A 21,002-nucleotide genomic window follows, 5' to 3' on the forward strand; every position below is an offset into this window, starting at 1 on the left:
GGACAGTGAATACTGCCTTACGAGCACAGATCGACTAGTTCCCTGCTTGGGAGCATTGACCGGCCACATATTAAAAAATGAGGCAATATAATTGGATTTTTCTAACATATTTAGTAAAATGAAGTTGAAAATATTATAGTATAATAATGCTTCAATTATATATGTAAAGGTTTTGTAACAGAATAAAATATAGCTTATGCACCTCTGTATCTTGACATATGGTAGTTGAAGCTGCACCACTCCATGAATTTTTGTTAATGCCAAGTCTGCCTTCACCTGTGGAAAAAAGCCAGTTTGTCCCTTCAAGCACATACCTGGCTTTAGGCTAAGCTGGTACAGAAATGACTTCCGTAGATCAGTATTATCCCTGAAAGTCAGCTGTAAAAGTGATCCTGATTTCTTTAACTTCTGCATAAGCCACAAACCTGTTGATAAAAGAGAAATATTGAATGTATAGAAAAAAATATGACTTTGAATATTTCAAACTAATAAAAAATTAGTTTTCCAAAGTGTACTTACAAACAGTATTATTTATATTATTATTTTTATTATCATTTATTTGTAAAGCGCTGCAATATTCCACAGAACCAAATAAATAATCAGTATGAACATTACAATACAATTAGAGTTGGCAATGTAATTGGAGGAGAATAGATGCAAGGGTTAGAGGTTTTTGAGATAAAAGATACAGGGGTTGCTTGACTGAGCATGTAGAATGGTTTATATAAAAAATAACTAACCAATAGGAGGTGCTAAATGGACACAAACTTATGTTGGGTCCTCAAATGGGGGGGGGGGGGGGGGCAGAAAACAGGTAAATAGAGTCTCACAAGTTTATATATCAAGTTGAGTCCCCCCAAAGAAGGGTGATGAGGTATACTTAAATATCCCAATCCTCAGGAAGACCAAGGACATCTTCACTGCAGCTGGAAATTTCAGATAATAACAACAATGGCAGCACTCTTTGCACACAAACATTGTGATAACTCTAAAAGGAAGAAAAAAGGAAAAAAGAGGCGCCGCATGTGTGTATCAATCAAATATAATCAGGTAAAAAGACAGATGAGTGCAGGGTACTCATATATGCTGAAGGCACTCAGTTGTGCCAATTGGTGCAGGCTGGACCTTTACCAACAGCCCAGCTCGCTATGCAGGATCTATTTCCTCTTATGTTAGAGATACATAAAAAGTAGGGTACAAACAAAAGTACCACATGTGTGTATCAATAAGATAAAATACACATATAGGATACAAATAAGTACAGGGTACTAACAATTGTGAAGGCACTCAGTTGTGCCAAATGATGCAGGCTGGACCTTTAACAGCAGCCCAGCTCGCTGAACTTAGGTAGAGCAGGAATAGATCCTCTGTGGGTCTAAAAAGGAAAAGGCCAGGTAGCACAGGCTCAGGGATATACACAAAATGGCCTAAGTGTTTGAGAAATTTCCAAACTATTTATTTAAAAAAAGGATATTAAAAACATCAAAATATAAAACAATAAAAACACTTGAGATATCAGCTGAGTATAAAAACCTCTGGCATGTGGAGATATGCAACACGTTTCTCAGCTTTAAAGCTATTTCATTAGATCCTGAGAAACGCGTTGTTCTGCCTGAGTTCATCGAGCTGGGTTGCTGTTACAGATACAGCCTGCTCAATTTGGCACAACTGAATGCCTTCACCATTGTGAGTACCATGTTCTTATTTGTATTTTATCTTATTAATACACACATGTGGTGCTTTTGTTTGTACCTTTCTTTTTATGTATCTCTAACTGTAATGTCAAAGATACTATGTTGTAGTATGCAATAATATAAATGAATCACAACTGCTGAGATTATAGGATTTGTAGCAAGGTTTAAACTAGATAATAACATGGATTACTAAAAGAAGTAATGTCAGAATCCGAGTGTAAACTTTGCAATTTGTTATATGGATAAATAGCATTAGATATTTCTATAGCTGTATCGAGTAAATGAATACTGGAGGAACAACAGAAAAACCGTGTCTATAACCAGAGAAAAAATGAAACAGTGTTAACACGAAAAAAATAGCTACTATGTCAAAATAAAGCTCTGCCACAATATATCAGGAATTATGAGTAAATATGCGTAGCAGATATTGCATCAAAGATAGTAGCTTGAAAAATATGCAAGAGGTTACAGACTGTACCTGGAGGGTAAAACAAAGTTTTTAGAAAGTTGAAGAGAAATCTCACAGCTTGAATCGGGGAAGCGGTTGCAGCGCTGATGCCGAAGAAGTTGGCGTGTGACGTCACAGCTCCACGAAGCAGGGTGGAAGATTCGGCTGAATGGAGTAAGCTGACAGCAACGGCTGGAAAAAATGTCAATCCGGTAACAAGAGATGTAGGCTGGTTTCAGCAAGTTAAGTTTGGTGAATCTGGAATGATAGATTTTAGGATGTAATCCAAAGAGGTAAATTAGTGCTCAGTTTGAGTCACACTATGGTTAGTGGAAAACAATAACAAGCAAAGTGGAGAGGGGGGAGGAGGCTTAAATAGCATAGCAGGTGAATTGATCAGACAATTAAAGGGATATTCTCAGTAAAAGTAACAGGTTGTTATTAAACAATATGTAATCGTGACAGGATGCTCCCCTAAATGATCCACTCCGTGGATCAGGGATGAGGACGATCCGGATTCTGCTGATGGAATTGCGAGATGAGTCTGGGGGCAGAAATATTAACAGCTGGCTCCCAAGAGTCATGTTCTGAAGTGTAGCCTTTCCATCTTATCAGATACTGTAAGTTACCCCTATACATTCTAGAGTCAAGTATGGATTTAACCTCATATTCAATGTTGGGATCAATGGAGATAGGAGGTATACTTTGGCGTGAAGTGGCATCTTGTACAGAACGGTAGGGTTTCAGTAGGGAAACATGGAAGGTAGGGTGTATTTTCAGAGTGCTAGGTAATTGTAAACGAACTGCATTCTCATTTATGATTTTGATTATCTGAAAAGGACCAATGAATAATGGTGAAAGTTTCTTGCTAGGAGTATTAAGATGTAAGTTTTTGGTTGACAGCCAAACTAGATCTCCAAGGGAGTACTGTGGTGGAGCCATCCTTCTTAAGTCGTAATAATGTTTCTGTTTGGTTTTAGCTTGTTCAATAGCGGTCCTGACTTTTGCAAAATTAGAAGTGATGGAACTTGTTAAATCAGCGATATATGGTAGTGAACTGATTTGGGGTAGTAGTTGAAATGTTGGATGGAATCCATAGTTAATGAAGAATGGAGTCTGGTTGGTTGTGGAATGTACTGTGTTGTTGAAGGTAAATTCAGCATAGGGCAGGTGTTGAGACCAAGAGTGTTGGTCGAAATGACAATAAGACCTTAGGAATTGTTCAATGCTTTGGTTAGACCTTTCAGTCTGACCATTAGTCTGAGGGTGATAAGAGGTTGAAAGTCTTTTGTCAATACTAAAAATCTTGCAAAATTCAGTCCAGAGAGAACTAGTAAACTGCGAGCCACGGTCTGTTAAGATCCGTCGAGGGAGACCGTGAAGTCTGAAGACGTGTAGTAAGAGCAAATGTATAGTTTTGGCAGCGGTAGGTAGCTTGTGGTACGGTATGAGATGTATCATCTTACTGAATAAGTCCACCACGACAAGGATAGTAGTATTATTGGAGGATCTGGGGAGATCAACGACATAATCCAAGGCTATGTCGGCCCAAGGTCGTGTTGGAGTAGGTAAAGGCATGAGTAACCCATAGGGCCTATGTTTTGATCTTTTAGTGGTAGCACATACTGAACAGGTGTTAATGTACTTCATTATGTCGGTATTCATATCAGGCCACCAGTAACTCCTTTTAATAAGCTCTTGTGTCTTGTGGATTCCGGTGTGTCCAGCAAATAAGGATTCATGAGCTGAATGTAAAATCAAATCTCTGATAGAAGGGGGTACATATAACTTCTCATCAAAGTAATAAAGGGAATCCTGTTTCATTTGTAACTGTTGAAGAGGCTTAGTTTGATCTTTATGTTGTTCTTCTCTTAGGAATGGAATAGAATCAATGAGAAACAACAGGTATTTATTCTCTGGGATTACAGATTCTTTTGGAAGACAGAGATCGGAGGGAGTAGGCAGCCGTGAGAGAGCGTCTGCCTTCTTGTTCTTACTAGCCGGTCTGTAAGTGATAAGGAAATCAAATCTGGAAAAATACAGATTCCAACGAACATGTCGTGCAGTGAGGGTTTTCGTACTTTTAAGGTACTGTAAATTCCTATGATCAGTATACACTATGGTTGGGTATGTCACACCTTCAAGGAGATGACGCCACTGTTCAAAAGCAACCTTGATAGCCAGTAACTCTTTGTCACCCACAGGGTAATGCAACTCAGGAGCCGTCAAACATCTTGAATAAAAAGCTACGGGATGTAGAGGTTTCTTTAGGTGTTCTCTTTGTGAAAGAACAGCTCCAATAGCATAATCGGAGGCATCGACCTCCAATACATATTGGAGTTGGTTGTTAGGGTAGCGTAATATAGGTGCAGAGGTAAATTTTTGTTTTAGGAGATCAAAAGCCTTTTGGGATTCAGCAGTGCAGATGAACTTAATATTTGATTTTGTGAGGTTGGTAAGTGGTTTGGCAATTGCTGCGAAATTATTTATAAATTTTCAGTAAAAATTTGCAAAGCCAAGAAAGCTTTGTACCTGTTTCTTATTACTTGGCTCTGGCCACTGTCGTATGGTGGTGATTTTAGAGTCGTCCATCTGTATGCCAAATTCCGAAATTTGATAACCAAGAAAGGTGATCTGGTTTGTATGAAATATACATTTCTCGGCTTTAGCATATAAAGAATGTGAGCGTAAGCGTGATAATACCTGTTTGACGTGTTTTATGTGTTCTTCTAATGTTTTTGAATAGATCAAAATATCATCAAGATAGATTACAATATAGGTGTCAAGAATATCTTTGAAGATATCGTTAATAAAGTGTTGGAAGGTTGCCAGGGGCGTTGCAGAGACCGAATGGCATGACGGTGTATTCGTACAAGCCATAGCGAGTACGGAACGCCGTCAGCCATTCGTCTCCAGCCCTCATACGAACGAGATTATACGCACCTCGGAGGTCAAGTTTAGTGAAGACCTTGGCACCTTCCAAACGCTCAATTAGCTCTGGGATAAGGGGCAAAGGATACCGATTTTTAACAGTAACCTTGTTCAGCTGCCGGTAGTCCACTATGGGTCTTAAACTGCCATCTTTATTTTTTACAAAAAACATACCGGCCACAGCGGGGGAGGTAGATGGTCTGATGAATCCCTTCTGTAGATTTTCCTCAATATATGATTTTAAGTGTTCCAGTTCAGGTTTGGACAACGGGAACACATGACCGCAAGGTATGACTGCACCTGGTAGTAAATCAATAGGGCAGTCATAGATACGATGCGGCGGTAGGTTTTGGGATTCTTTTTTACTGAAAACATCAATAAAGTCGGCATAAACATTAGGTATCTCTATATCAGTGGAGATTTGAGGTGGTTGTAAAAGCAGAGTAGGGTAGCAAGTGGATAAGCAGTAATCAGAATTAAGCTTTACAGTGAGATTTGACCATGATATCAGAGGGTTATGTAATTTTAACCATTGTAGGCCTAAAATGAGAGGGAAGACGGGGGATGTAATGACATCAAAGGAAATGTACTCCCTATGGTGGTCTGGTGTGGATAGGAGCAATGGTATTGTTTCATAAATTACCGGTCCAGAGGACAGAACCTCCCCATCAATTCCCCTTAAAGGTACAGGAGCCTTTTTTTTTATAAGTGGAATTTTATTTTTTGTGGCAAAAGACACATCAATGTAAGAGGCAGAAGCACCAGAGTCAATTATCCCTGAAACGTTCACTCGAAGTTGATCCCACTGCAAGAGAAGGCAAAGGTTACAGTAGCTTGCAGAGTGTGACACAGCATTTAAGGAATAAAAAGGATGGGAGTTCTTACCCTTATTCTGTTTCTGGAGAATGGGACAGGCTTTGACAGTATGCTCTTCTGATGCACAGTATATGCATAAATTCTGGGAGAGCCTTCTTAACTTTTCTTGATTGCTTAATGGGCCTTTAAGAAAACCAATTTCCATAGGTTCAGTGGTGTTTTTAACATGAGAATGTGTAGGTAAAGAAGGGTTTTGTTTTTTATGTGTTGACTCATGATAACCTTTCTCGTTTTGTCTCTCCCTAAGCCTTCTGTCAATACTGATACTGAGATTAATTAGTTCCTCCAAAGTGTGAGGAATTTCAATGCGAGAGAGTTCGTCTTTAATGGATTCTGACAAACCCAATCTAAACTGGTTTTTTAGAGACAAATTATTCCATTGGGTGTCAGTAGCTAGCCTCTTAAAATCTGCAATATAATCTTCTACATCTCTTCTTTTCTGTTTAAGACAGCGCATTGCAGTTTCAGCGGTTAATTGTTTGTAAGGGTCGTCATAAAGCTGACCAAGGGTAGAAAAGAAGGAATCTAGAGAGTTAAGTATATCATCGTTTGTCTCCAGGAAGGAATTAGCCCAGCTTCTGGGTTCTGCTCTTAAATAGGAAATGGTAGTCATCACCTTAACTCTGTCAGTGGGATATGTGTATGGTTTTAGTGCAAACAACAGAAGACAAGAGTTTTTAAAATCTCTAAATTGTTTTCTATCCCCTGAGAATACATCTGGGAGACTAACTTGTGGTTCCTGGAAACGAGTTCTACTATCTACAAAGTCTTTAATATAAGTTTTCAGTCCCTGGTTTTCTTGTTTGAGGGTATTGAGGCCATCAGTTAATGCATCCACTTTTTGAGAGAGAGTTTGTATCTGATTAGACATCTCAGCTGGATCCATGTTTTATGGCTTGTTATTCTGTAATGTCAAAGATACTATGTTCTAGTATGCAATAATATAAATGAATCACAACTGCTGAGATTATAGGATTTGTAGCAAGGTTTAAACTAGATAATAACATGGATTACTAAAAGAAGTAATGTCAGAATCCGAGTGTAAACTTTGCAATTTGTTATATGGATAAATAGCATTAGATATTTTTATAGCTGTATCGAGTAAATGAATACTGGAGGAACAACAGAAAAACCGTGTCTATAACCAGAGAAAAAATGAAACAGTGTTAACACGAAAAAAATAGCTACTATGTCAAAATAAAGCTCTGCCACAATATATCAGGAATTATGAGTAAATATGCGTAGCAGATATTGCATCAAAGATAGTAGCTTGAAAAATATGCAAGAGGTTACAGACTGTACCTGGAGGGTAAAACAAAGTTTTTAGAAAGTTGAAGAGAAATCTCACAGCTTGAATCGGGGAAGCGGTTGCAGCGCTGATGCCGAAGAAGTTGGCGTGTGACGTCACAGCTCCACGAAGTAGGGCGGAAGATTCGGCTGAATGGAGTAACCTGACAGCAACGGCTGGAAAAAATGTCAATCCGGTAACAAGAGATGTAGGCTGGTTTCAGCAAGTTAAGTTTGGTGAATCCGGAATGATAGATTTTAGGATGTAATCCAAAGAGGTAAATTAGTGCTCAGTTTGAGTCACACTATGGTTAGTGGAAAACAATAACAAGCAAAGTGGAGAGGGGGGAGGAGGCTTAAATAGCATAGCAGGTGAATTGATCAGACAATTAAAGGGATATTCTCAGTAAAAGTAACAGGTTGTTATTAAACAATATGTAATCGTGACACTAACATAAGAGGAAATGGATCCTGAATTGCATCCAATTGGCACAACTGAGTACCTTCAGCATATGTGAGTACCCTGCACTCATCTGTCTTTTTATCTGATTATATTTGATTGATACGCACATGCAGCACCTCTTTTTTCCATTTTTCCTTTTTTACAATGGTTTATAGGTGGGAATGGTGATGAACAATTAACACGTATTTGACATTTTGAAACATGGCAGTTGGGAGACAAACTGAAAGAGTAAGATAAAAAGGTCCATAGAGTATGTACAGCACTAGAGAAGATAGATATAGGCCGTAGGTAGATCAAAGAAGATGGTTTGCGTAAAAATCTGTAGATGGATGTGGCAAGATAATAAGAAAGTTTGTTTAAAGCTTTTTAATTTATTGTAAGTATTCTGAATTTAATTCAGTGAGCCAGTGTAGGGTCAGACAAACACAAATGGCTGATGATTATTTTCAAGTGACGGGAACTTGGGTATAAATGATAATTACAGAGTCTTCTACTACAAGTTAGACTTCAGATGTAAGAAGTGTAGAGGAGAGAGGTATGGGAAGAAGCTTAGGTTTTTTTTTAACTATTTAGCTGTAAGCAGTGGAATGAAATAGCAGAAAAATAGTTTGTTAATTGACTAAAAAGGGGGAGTGATGTCTGGGGAGGAAAAGTAAATTTGAGTGTCAAAAAGGTGGTGTTGAAATTAACAGGGATATTTTAAGTTTTCCAAGGAAAGTTGTGTGGAGGCAGGAAAGAGTGACAGAGGTCCAAAAGATGTGCCTCTAGTGTATTGTTGTGGTTAATTGGACTAATTAAGTCAAATTACAATCACTGATCATAATCATGAGTTCAATATAGCTGTGCAATGGTGAATAAACCAGCATTAATAAATTGCAAAAGTAGTTGTTTACAGCAATCCTGATGTGCATGAGCAGGACAACAAGCCCAGCCCATGCATAAGCTCTTGGGGCCCAAAACAGCTAGGGGAATGGGCCCTGATAAGCCATGACTAAGGGGGGCTTACAGGGACTACCTTAATATAATTAATTATGTGTATACAAAACAATTCTCAAAAATAACTGGATTAGATAAATTACCTACTGACAGATTTATACTCTTTACAATTTTTAAAATGTATTTATTTATGCAAACATCACTTCAACCGTGTTTGCAGGTAGACTATGGAAATGGGCAAGAGCAGCGGCTATCCCAATTATGTAAACGTTTCAAGGCAAAATCCCCCTCAGTCCAAAATATTTGATAATTATTATGCAGAGTAAATCATATAAATATATTATATATTTAGGTATATAAATATATATATATATATATACATATATATATATATATATATATATATATATATATATATATATATATATATATATATATATATATTTATATATAGATAGATAGATAGATAGATAGATAGATAGATAGATAGATAGATAGATATCAAAATAACAAGAGTATTGCATTGAGCAATGATACTTTTTTTATTGGACTAACTATACATTTATAAGTTGACAAGCTTTCGGAAGAGTTCCTTCCTTTATCAAGTCTGAAGCAATACTGATCAATTCAATGGAATTTACAGATTGTATCTTAAAACACAGAATAGCTAAGAAGACAGAAAGTGCAGGGAGAGGAGGAGGTGTCGTAAAAATCATGAGAGGGGCTTAGGTAACAGGCAGACAGTGTCCAGTGTAGGAGAACAGACAGGGGAAATATATAGCTTTACATGGAGCATATACTGACATAAAGTTATATATCAACATTGGATCAATATCTATAAAGATGTGAAATTGTATATACAGGGGGAATACAAAAGTTAAAAAAAGACAAAAGTGTGGACATAGGCTTACCTGTGTACCTATGTATAAAGAATGTAGAATATACCATGTAATTGACTAAATGAAAGTACATTACAAAATTTTTTGATAATGTGTTAAGAATCCAGAGTCCACAATTAGTCCAGAATTAAACAGGTTGAAGTGCATTATCATTTTCATTTCAAAGGTTTTTCTTTCCATGGTGTTTTTGAAGTTGCCTCTGTATAATGTATAGTTAGTCCAATAAAAAAAGTATCATTGCTCAATGCAATACTCTTGTTATTTTGATATCTAAATCTCTGGACTAACACGGCTACTCCAATCAACGTGACTATGGAAGATACTGAATATAGCCATAATAAGAAGCAATTCATGAAACTGATCACAAAAGAAACACAGATCAACAGTGATATATACTTCCTATCATCCTGCAAAAAAATGAATCTCATTCCAAATGGACTGAAAATTAAGAATCCACTTGCAACCACTCATAACTGTGAGTATGCTGAAAAACTTTGCAGATGTACCAGTGAGAAACTGAGAAATAACCTAATTCATCAACTATACAGCAAAAAGCAAATAATAAAAAACCAAAAGCAGCTCCTACTACAAAACTACAAGAAAATAATGGGTACAATGAAGAAATTAAAAAAGAAATGCAACACTTCCACAAAGCACAACAACAACATTTTATCAAGAAGAAAAAGAAGACACTTGCATGCCTGTCACAAAACAGAATAAAACACCAAATGCAAGATAACAGAGCTCCAGGTGACAGATCAACTACAACTTCAACAACAAATGACCAAACGTCCACAGACAATAACAGCACCTCATTCAAAACACAAACTGTCAGCAACCAAGAAAACCACACAGAAAACTCAGGGATTGTGAACCTTTCAAACTACCACCTGTCAGGGCCAGAGATATCAGTACTGTGTAAAGGATTATCATTCTGTCCAAGTACAAATCTAGACAAAATCCAACTGTACTCAGGCTTAGAAGAATTCTTCAGGAGATTGCGGCTAAAAGAATTCTTCTATGACAAAGAAAATATCAGCACTATGGAGGACTACAATGGAAAGAAAAAGAACACAATCTTCACACCTGCACCAGGACGCAACACAAAATTGGACAGCTATATTTAAAGCTTCCGGTTGAGAACTGCATCTCTGCTCAACACACAGCAGAAAAAAATAATGTATAACCTCTCACACTTAGAAAAAAACGCTATAAAAAACTTAAGAAGTAATGAAAATATTACCATTAAGCCTGCGGACAAGGGAGGAGCTGTGGTGATCATGAATACACAGCACTACATAACAGAGGGAAATAGACAATTATCAGATCAAACTTATTACAAAAAACTGGAAAAGGACCCCACCCAGGAATACACTTTGCAACTTAGAAAACTAATTAAAACATTCCCTAAACACACGCAACATAAAATGGACAAACTGGTGCCCTCTAACCCTAGCATAGGGACATTCTACATGCTCCCAAAAATCCACAAACCAGGGAACCCAGGAAGACCAATAATAACAGGCATGGACACTCTGACTGAGCAACTATCGGGCCTAGTGGAGAATATTCTTAAGCCCTTAGTTATTAACACCACTAGCTTTATAAAAGACACCACTGATTTTCTTAACAAAAACAGCCAGATAACAGAATTGCCAGAGGATACTCTACTTGTGACAATGGATGTGGAATCCCTGTACAGCAATATTCCACATAAAGATGGTATTGATGCCTGCTTAAACTTTCTTTCCTCCGACAGCCCTAACCAGACATATAGTGCTTCTACAGTCAGTAAACTTACAGAATTTATACTTACTCACAATTATTTCATCTTCAACCACTCCATCTACTTACAAACCATGGGAACAGCCATGGGCACCAAAATGGCACCACAGTACGCAAACCTCTTCATGGCTGACTTAGAGCAGAGATTCCTAGCCACTCACCCTCACAAACCCTTCAAATACTTTCACTACATCGATGATATTTTCATCATATGGACAGAAGGAGAAAAAAACCTTGAACATTTTCATAAATCATTTAATCTATTTCATGCATCAATCAAGCTTAAAATGAACTTTTCTAGAGACTGTGTCAGCTTCCTGGATACAACAATATCCATCACAAATGGCAAACTGCACTCATCTGTATACAGGAAACCAACAGATAGATGCAGCTACCTCCACAGCTCCAGCTCCCACCCCAATCACATTAAAAAATCCATAATCTACAGTCAGGCTACAAGATACCACAGAATTTGCTCAGATACCAAGGACCGTGACAAACACCTCATCACACTGTCCCAATCATTCAGAGAAAAAGGTTACAAAACAAGGATTATAAATAAAAAAATTAACTCTGCCCTCAATACTCCACGTGAACACTTACAACAATACAGGGAGAAGAAAAACATATCACGTATCCCACTAGTAGTCAAATACAACCCTGCTGTGGAAGGGATACGAAAAATCATAAAAGACTTATAGCCACTACTCTTAGAGGATCCCACACTCAAAAAAATCTTTCCAAAACCCCCAATCCGGGCATACAGACAACCAGCTAACCTAAAGCAGAAACTAGTACATAGGAAGCTACCCCTTGAGAAAAAGAACACTCAGAATGGAACCAAGTGCTGCTATAAAACTCTCTGCAAACTGTGTCAACACGTTTGTGAAAGCAGCACAGCAAATCACAATAATAAATCTTATAACATTAAAGGGTCATATTCATGTATATCTGCAAATGTGGTATACATGATACATTGCACTGCATGTGAAGTGGGATGCTATATTGGGGAAACAAGCCGAAAACTGCACCTTCGGATGAACTTACACAGACACTCAATCAAAAACCACTGTGAAACAAAATACTGCACCCCTGTTGGTCACCATTTCACCCAACCTGACCACTCCATCCAAAACCTCAAAATCAAAATTCTCAGAGGCAACTTCAAAAACACCATGGAAAGAAAAACCTTTGAAATGAAAATGATAATGCACTTCAACCTGTTCAATTCTGGACTAAATGTGGACTCTGGATTCTTAACACATTATCAAAAATTTTTGTAATGTACTTTCATTTAGTCAATTACATGGTATATTCGACATTCTTTATACATAGGTACACAGGTAAGCCTATGTCCACACTTTTGTCTTTTTTTAACTTTTGTATTCCCCCTGTATATACAATTTCACATCTTTATAGATATTTATCCAATGCTGATATATAACTTTATGTCAGTATATGCTCCATGTAAAGCTATATATTTCCCCTGTCTGTTCTCCTACACTGGACACTGTCTGCCTGTTACCTAAGCCCCCCTCATGATTTTTACGACACCTCCTCCTCTCCCTGCACTTTCTGTCTTCTTAGCTATTCTGTGTTTTAAGATACAATCTGTAAATTCCATTGAATTGGTCAGTATTGTTTCAGACTTGATAAAGGAAGGAACTCTTCCGAAAGCTTGTCATCTTATAAATATATAGTTAGTCCAATAAAAAAAGTATCATTGCTCAATGCAATACTCTTGTTATTTTGATATCTAAATCTCTGGACTAACACGGCTACTTCAATCAACATATATATATATATATATATATATATATATACACACACACAGGTATATATATATATATATATATATATATATATATATATATTTAGGTATTTATACAGTGTATATACTGTATATATACTGTATATATACTGTATATATATATATATATATATATATATAACAATAAAAACATCAGATATGTAGTAATTCATATTTATAGGATAGCGCACTTGAGAAAATGCGATTAGGCTTGTGTAACTTGTTGGGTGTTCACTTTTCAAGCTTCATTTAAGTCTATGGGGGAATGTGTTAACACAGTCACGATATTCTAACGTCGGGTTAGTGCGCAACTGAAAACTTTTTATTTTCAATTTGTTATAGGTACGCTGCCCAACACGCAGAAAAAAGTTATAGTCTATTACTATTATTATCAGGTATTTGTAGAGCGCCAACAGGTTCTTCAGCACTATGAACATGGGTGGTATATATAAAAAAAACGATTACAAGGATCAACTGGGGAGAGAGGGTCCTGCAGAGAGTTGCACTGTTGTAGTTTGCTCTAATGCTATGGGGTTTACATGCTATGGGGTTTACATGCTATGGGGTTTTAGGGGATAGCAGTGGAGATTGGAAGGTTAGTGTAGGTTGTAAGCGTCCCTGAATAGTAGAGTCTTCAGGGAGCAGTTAAAGCTTTTAAAACTAGGGGAGATTCTTGTGGAGCGAGACAGAGAGTTCCATAAGATGGGAGCCAGTCCTGACAAATCTTGTAGACGGGAAAGTGAGGAGGTAACAAGAGAGGAGGAGAGTAGGAGATCATGAGCGGAGCGAAGGGGACGGGAGGGAGAGTATCTGGAGACAAGGGCCTCTAGTTATTAAGCTCCGTACGTACCTGCCATTGCTGGCCCCAATACAACCGCCTAAGCTGGCCTCACATCGCCACCGCGGACCTGAATACGCTCGCCAAAGTTATCAAAAAAGCTGTCAAAAAGCTGCACACCAAGTACGGTGCGATGAGCAGCGGACTGTGGTAGTTATCACTCCTCCGATCTTGCTGCTCTTCGGCTTTTCTACAGCTTTATTGATAAGCTGTCATTAAGCACTCACACTATACTATACTGTTCTACCCCCTATACCGCCGCCCCCGCAACTAAATAAAGTTATTAACCCCTAAACCACCGCTCCTAGACCCAGCCGCAACTATATTAAACATGTTAACCCTTAAACCGCAGCTCCCGGAGCCCACCGCCACTCTAATAAACTTATTAACCCCTAAACCGCCGCTCCCGGAGCCCACCGCCACTCTAATAAACTTATTAACCCCTAAACCACCGCTCCCGGACCCCGCCGCCACCTACATAATAACTATTAACCCCTATCCTGCCCCCCCTATACCACCTATAATAAATTTATTAACCCCTATCCTGCGGATCCCGTACCCCGTTGCAACTAAATAAATTGTTTAACCCCTAAACCGCCACTCCCGGACCCCGCCGCCACCTATATTAAACTTATTAACCCCTAATCTGCCCCCCCTACACCAACGCCATCTATATTAAACTAATTAACCTTTAAACCTAAGTCTAACACTAACCCTAACACCCCACTAATTTAAATATTATTTTAATAAATCTAAATAAAAATTACTCTTATTAACTAAATTATTCCTATTTAAAAATAAATACTTACCTATAAAATAAACCCTAATATAGCTACAATATAAATAATAATTATATTGTAGCTATTTTAGGATTTATTTTTATTTTACAGGCAAATTTACATTTATTTGAACTAGGTACAATAGCTATTAAATAGTTATTAACTATTTAATAGCTACCTATATAAAATAAAGACAAATTCACCTGTAAAATAAAAACTAACCAAAGTTACAATTACACCAAACACTACACTATCATTAAATAAATTATTCCTATTTAAAATTAATTACTTACCTGTAAAATAAACCCTAAGATAGCTACAATGTAATTAATAATTACATTGTAGCTATCTTAGGATATATATTTATTTTACAGGTAACTTTGTATTTATTTTAACTAGGTACAATAGTTATTAAATAGTTATTAACTATTTAATAACCACCTAGCTAAAATAAATCTAAAATTACCTGTAAAATAAATCCTAACCTAAGTTACAATTAAACCTAACACTACACTATCATTAAATAAATTAAATTAATTAACTACAAGTAGCTACAATTAAATACAATTAAATAAACTAACTAAAGTACAAAAAAAAAGAAACACTAAATTACAGAAAATAAAAAAAGACTACAAGAATTTTAAACTAATTACACCTAATCTAAGCCCCCTAATAAAATAAAAAAAAACAAAATAATAAAAGTCCCTACCCTATACTACATTACAAGGTAACCAGCTCTTTTACCAGCCCTTAAAAGGGCTTTTTGCGGGGCATGCCCCAAAGTAATCAGCTCTTTTGCCTGTAAAAAAAAATACAACCTCCCCAACATTAAAACCCACCACCCACATACCCCTACTCTAACCCACCCAAACCCCCCTTAAATAAACCAATAAACCTATCACTACCCCCATTAAGATCTCCCTACCTTGAGTCGTGTTCACCCAGCCGGGCCGAAGTCTTCATCCAAGGGGCGCTGAAGATGTCTTCCATCCGATAGAAGTCTTCATCCAAGGGGCGCTGAAGAGGTCTTCCATCCGATAGAAGTCTTCATCCAGGTGGCATCTTCAATCTTCATCCATCCGGAGCGGAGTGGAGCCATCTTCAAAGCAGCCGACGCAGAGCCATTCTTCTTTACCGATGCCTACTCGCCGAATGAATATTCCTTTAAGTGACGTCATCCAAGATGGCGTCCCTCGAATTCCGATTGGCTGATAGGATTCTATCAGCCAATCGGAATAAAGGTAGGAAAAATCTGATTGTCTGATTCAATCAACCAATCAGATTCAAGTTCAATCCGATTGGCTGATCCAATCAGCCAATCAGATTGAGCTCGCATTCTATTGGCTTTTCCGATCAGCCAATAGATAGCGAGCTCAATCTGCTTGGCTGATTGGATCAAACAATCAGATTGAACTTGAATCTGATTGGCTGATTGAATCAGCCAATCGGATTTTTCCTGCCTTAATTCCGATTGGCTGATAGAATACTATCAGCCAATCGGAATTCGAGGGATGCCATCTTGGATGACGTCACTTAAAGGAATATTCATTTGGCGAGTAGGCGTCGGTAAAGAAGGATGGCTCCGCGTCGGCTGCTTTGAAGATGGCTCCGGTCCGGATGGATGAAGATTGAAGACGCCGCCTGGATGAAGACTTCTATCGGATGGAAGACCTCTTCAGCGCCCCTTGGATGAAGACTTCGGCCCGGCTGGGTTAACACGACTCAAGGTAGGAAGATCTTCAGGGGGGTAGTGTTAGGTTTATTTAAGGGGGGTTTGGGTGGGTTAGAGTAGGGGTATGTGGGTGGTGGGTAGTGATGTTGCGAACATAAAATTTTCCGTTCGCGAATGGCGAACGCGAACTTCCGCAAATGTTCGCGAATGGGCGAACCGCCATAGACTTCAATAGGCAGGCGAATTTTAAAACCCACAGGGACTCTTTCTGGCCACAATAGTGATGGAAAAGTTGTTTCAAGGGGACTAACACCTGGACTGTGGCATGCCGGAGGAGGATCCATGGCAAAACTCCCATGGAAAATTACATAGTTTATGCAGAGTCTGGTTTTAATCCATAAAGGGCATAAATCACCTAACATTCCTAAATTGTTTGGAATAACGTGCTTTAAAACATCAGGTATGATGTTGTATCAATCAGGTAGTGTAAGGGTTATGCCCGCTTCACAGTGACAGACCAAACTCCCCGTTTAACGCACCGCAAACAACCGCAAATAGTCCATTTGCATTTTTGAGCACTAAAGTATATATTATTTAAAGTATGTACATTGTTTTTTTTAGACATAATGCTATTGCATTCTTAATATAGACTACAGTATAGTGTAAATATAACTTTTATATGCACAGTGGGTAACAAAACTATGAGCGTGACTCACTTTATTGCTATATACACTTTATTGTCATGGTCTGGAACCAAACCTGCAATATCTCCGAGGTATGCCTGTATAATAATATTAAGGGCAGTCAGTGAACAATTCACACTCATATTATTTCACAGTCAAATTTCTAGTTTTTTTTTTAATGTACACTACTGTTACACCAGATATGAGTTGCACTGGTGTGACACTGTGCCCTGGCAGGCCCTGAAACGCACACGTGTGAAGGAAACTGACTGCTATTATTTCACAGTCAAATTTATAGTTGTTTTTTTTTAATGTACACTACTGTTACACCAGATATGAGTTGCACTGGTGTGACACTGTGCCCTGCCAGGCCCTGAAACGCACACGTGTGAAGAAAACTGACTGCTATTATTTCACAGTCAAATTTCTATTTTTTTTAACCCCTTAATGACCGAGGACGTACGCCATACGTCTGTAGAAAAAATACAGTTAACGCCTGAGGACGTATGGCATACGTCCTCGGTTTGGAAAGCAGCTGGAAGCGATCCTGATCGCTTCCAGCTGCTTTCCGGTTATTGCAGGATGCCTCGATATTGAGGCATCCTGCAATAACAAATTTTACCCCTCCGGTGCAGAGATGGCCCTCTCTGCATCGGGCATCGATGGCCGCATTCGTTGGTGGGTGGGAGCTGAAGTGGGAGGCGGGTGGGCGGCCATCGATGCGGTCCTTGTCAGAGAGGGGGGCGGGATCGGGGGCGGGATTGCCGGGGGCGCGCGCGTGCATGGGAGGAGGCAGGCGGGCGCGTGCACGGGGAGGGAGCGGGTGGGAACCGCTACACTACAGAAAAAAAATGTTTTTATAAGTGGGAGAAAGGGTGCAAAATATTTAGTACTTGGAAATCTAAGTGATCTGGGAGTGGGTGGGGGATTGGTCTTGGGGGGGGGGAAGCTACACTACAGAAAAATAAAATAAAAATAAAAAAAAAAAACATTTTATTTGCAAACTGGGTACTGGCAGACCCAATATGGCCCCCAATAGGGCAGAGGGGGAGGGTTAGGAAGCTGTTTTGGGGGGATCAGGGAGGTTGGGGGCTAAGGGGGGGATCCTACACAACAGCATATGTAAATATGCTAAAAAATATATTAAAAAAAAAAGATACCTTTTATTTTTGTACTGGCAGACTTTCTGCCAGTACTTAAGATGGCGGGGACAACTGTGGGGTGGGGGAGGGAAGAGAGCTCTTTGGGAGGGATCAGGGGGTCTGATGTGTCAGGTGGGAAGCTGATCTCTACACTAAAGCTAAAATTAACCCTGCACGCTCCCTTCAAGCTACCTAATTAACCCCTTCACTGCTGGGCATAATTCATGTGTTGTGTAGTTGCATTTAGTGGCCTTCTAACTACCAAAAAGCAATGCCAAAGCCATATATGTCTGCTATTTCTGAACAAAGGGGATCCCAGAGAAGCATTTACAACCATTTGTGCCATAATTGCACAAGCTGTTTGTAAATAATTTCAGTGAGAAACCTAAAGTTTGTGAAAAAGTTGACTATTTGATCGCATTGGCGGTGAAATGGTGACATGAAATATACCAAAATGGGCCTAGATCAATACTTGGGGTTGTCTACTACACTACACTAAAGCTCAAATTAACCCTACAAGCTCCCTAATTAACCCCTGCACTGCTGAGCATAATACACGTGTGATGCGCAGCAGTATTTAGCGGCCTTCTAATTACCAAAAAGCAATGCCAAAGCCATATATGTCTGCTATTTCTGAAAAAAGGGGATCCCAGAGAAGCATTTACAACCATTTGTGCCATAATTGCACAAAATGTTTGTAAATGATTTCAGTGAGAAACCTAAAATTTGGAAAAATTTAACTTTTTTTTTATTTGATCGCATTTGGCAGTGAAATGGTGGCATTAAATATACCAAGATGGGCCTAGATCAATACTTTGGGTTGTCTACTACACTACACTAAAGCTAAAATTACCCCAAAAAGCTCCCTACATGCTCCCTAATTAACCCCTCCACTGCTGGGCATAATACACGTGTGGTGCGCAGTGGCATTTAGTGGCCTTCTAATTATCAAAAAGCAACGTCAAAGCCATATATGTCTGCTATTTCTGAACAAAGGGGATCCCAGAGAAAAATGTACAACCATTTATGCCATAATTGCACAAGCTATTTGTAAATAATTTCAGTGAGAAACCTAAAGTTTGTGAAAAAATTTGTGAAAAAGTGAACAATTTTTTTTATTTGATCGCATTTGGTGGTGAAATGGTGGCATGAAATATACCAAAATGGGCCTAGATCAATACTTTGGGATGTCTTCTAAAAAAAAATATATACATGTCAATGGCTATTCAGGGATTCCTGACAGATATCAGTGTTCCAATGTAACTAGCTCTAATTTTGAAAAAAAAAAATGGTTTGGAAATAGCAAAGTGCTACTTGTATTTATGGCCCTATAACTTGCAAAAAGAAGCAAAGAACATGTAAACATAGGGTATTTCTAAACTCAGGACAAAATTTAGAAACTATTTAGCATGGGTGTTTTTTGGTGGTTGTAGATGAGTAACAGATTTTGGGGGTCAAAGTTAGAAAAAGTGTGTTTTTTTCCATTTTTTCCTCATATTTTATAAAAAATTTTATAGTAAATTATAGGTTATGATGAAAATAATGGTATCTTTAGAAAGTCCATTTAATGGCGAGAAAAACGGTATATAATATGTGTGGGTACCGTAAACGAGTAAGAGGAAAATTACAGCTAAACACAAACACCGCAGAAATGTAAAAATAGCCCTGGTCCCAAACGGACAGAAAATGGAAAAGTGCTGTGGTCATTAAGGGGTTAATGTACACTACTGTTACACCAGATATGAGTTGCACTGGTGTGACACTGTGCCCTGGCAGGCCCTGAAACGCACACGTGTGAAGGAAACTGACTGCTATTATTTCACAGTCAAAAAAGTGTGGTTTTTTTTAAATGTACACTACTGTTACACCAGATATGAGTGGTGGCACTGGGCAAGTGGGCACAGTATACGCTGTGAGCCTGACACACACGCTGGCAGGCAGGCAACTGCAATTAGATTACACAGGAAAAAAAAAAAAGCAGACTTATGTTCTAGCCCTAAAAATGGCTTTTTGGGGTGCTGTCCTTACAGCAGAGCTCAGATGAGTCCTTCAGGACTGTAGTGGACACTGAATACACTAGCCTAGCTATCGATTTCCCTATTAAATCAGCAGCAGCTACACTGCCCCTCCTCTCACTAAGAATGCAGCTTCCAAATTAATCTAATATGGATGCTGTCCAGGAGATGGGAGGGTCTGGGAGGGAGGATCTGCTGCTGATTGGCTGGAATGTGTCTTGTGACTGTGAGGTACAGGGTCAAAGTTTACTCAATGATGACGAATAGGGAGAGGACCGAACATCGCATATGTTCGCCCGCCGTGGTGAACGCGAACAAGCTATGTTCGCCGGGAACTATTCGCCGGTGAACTATTCGCGACATCACTAGTGGTGGGTTTTAATGTTGGGGGGTTGTATTTATTTTTACAGGCAAAAGAGCTGATTACTTTGTGGCATGCCCCGCAAAAAGCTCTTTTAAGTGCTGGTAAAAGAGCTGCTTACTTTGTAATGTAGTATAGGGTAGGGACTTTTATTTTATTTTTTTTTATTTATTTTATTAGGGGGCTTAGATTAGGTGTAATTAGTTTAAAATTCTTGTAATATTTTTTTATTTTCTGTAATTTAGTGTTTCTTTTTTTGTACTTTAGTTAGTTTATTTAATTGTATTTAATTGTAGCTACTTGTAGTTAATTAATTTAATTTATTTAATGATAGTGTAGTGTTGGGTTTAATTGTAACTTAGGTTAGGATTTATTTTACAGGT

At 38.4% G+C, this 21,002-nt stretch overlaps 1 protein-coding gene across 1 annotated transcript in view; it reads right to left on the bottom strand.

Annotated features, from left to right (window-relative positions):
* FAM135B (family with sequence similarity 135 member B) overlaps positions 1–21,002 on the bottom strand; it is a 292,460-nt gene that overhangs the window by 17,458 nt on the left and 254,000 nt on the right. The window contains exon 17 of the mRNA XM_053715380.1: positions 315–425. Within this exon, the coding sequence (XP_053571355.1) occupies positions 315–425 (111 nt within the window). The remainder of the gene's footprint in view (positions 1–314; positions 426–21,002) is intronic.

This window comes from Bombina bombina, chromosome 5 (genome assembly GCF_027579735.1).
Source record: "Bombina bombina isolate aBomBom1 chromosome 5, aBomBom1.pri, whole genome shotgun sequence".
Lineage (NCBI taxonomy): Eukaryota > Metazoa > Chordata > Amphibia > Anura > Bombinatoridae > Bombina > Bombina bombina.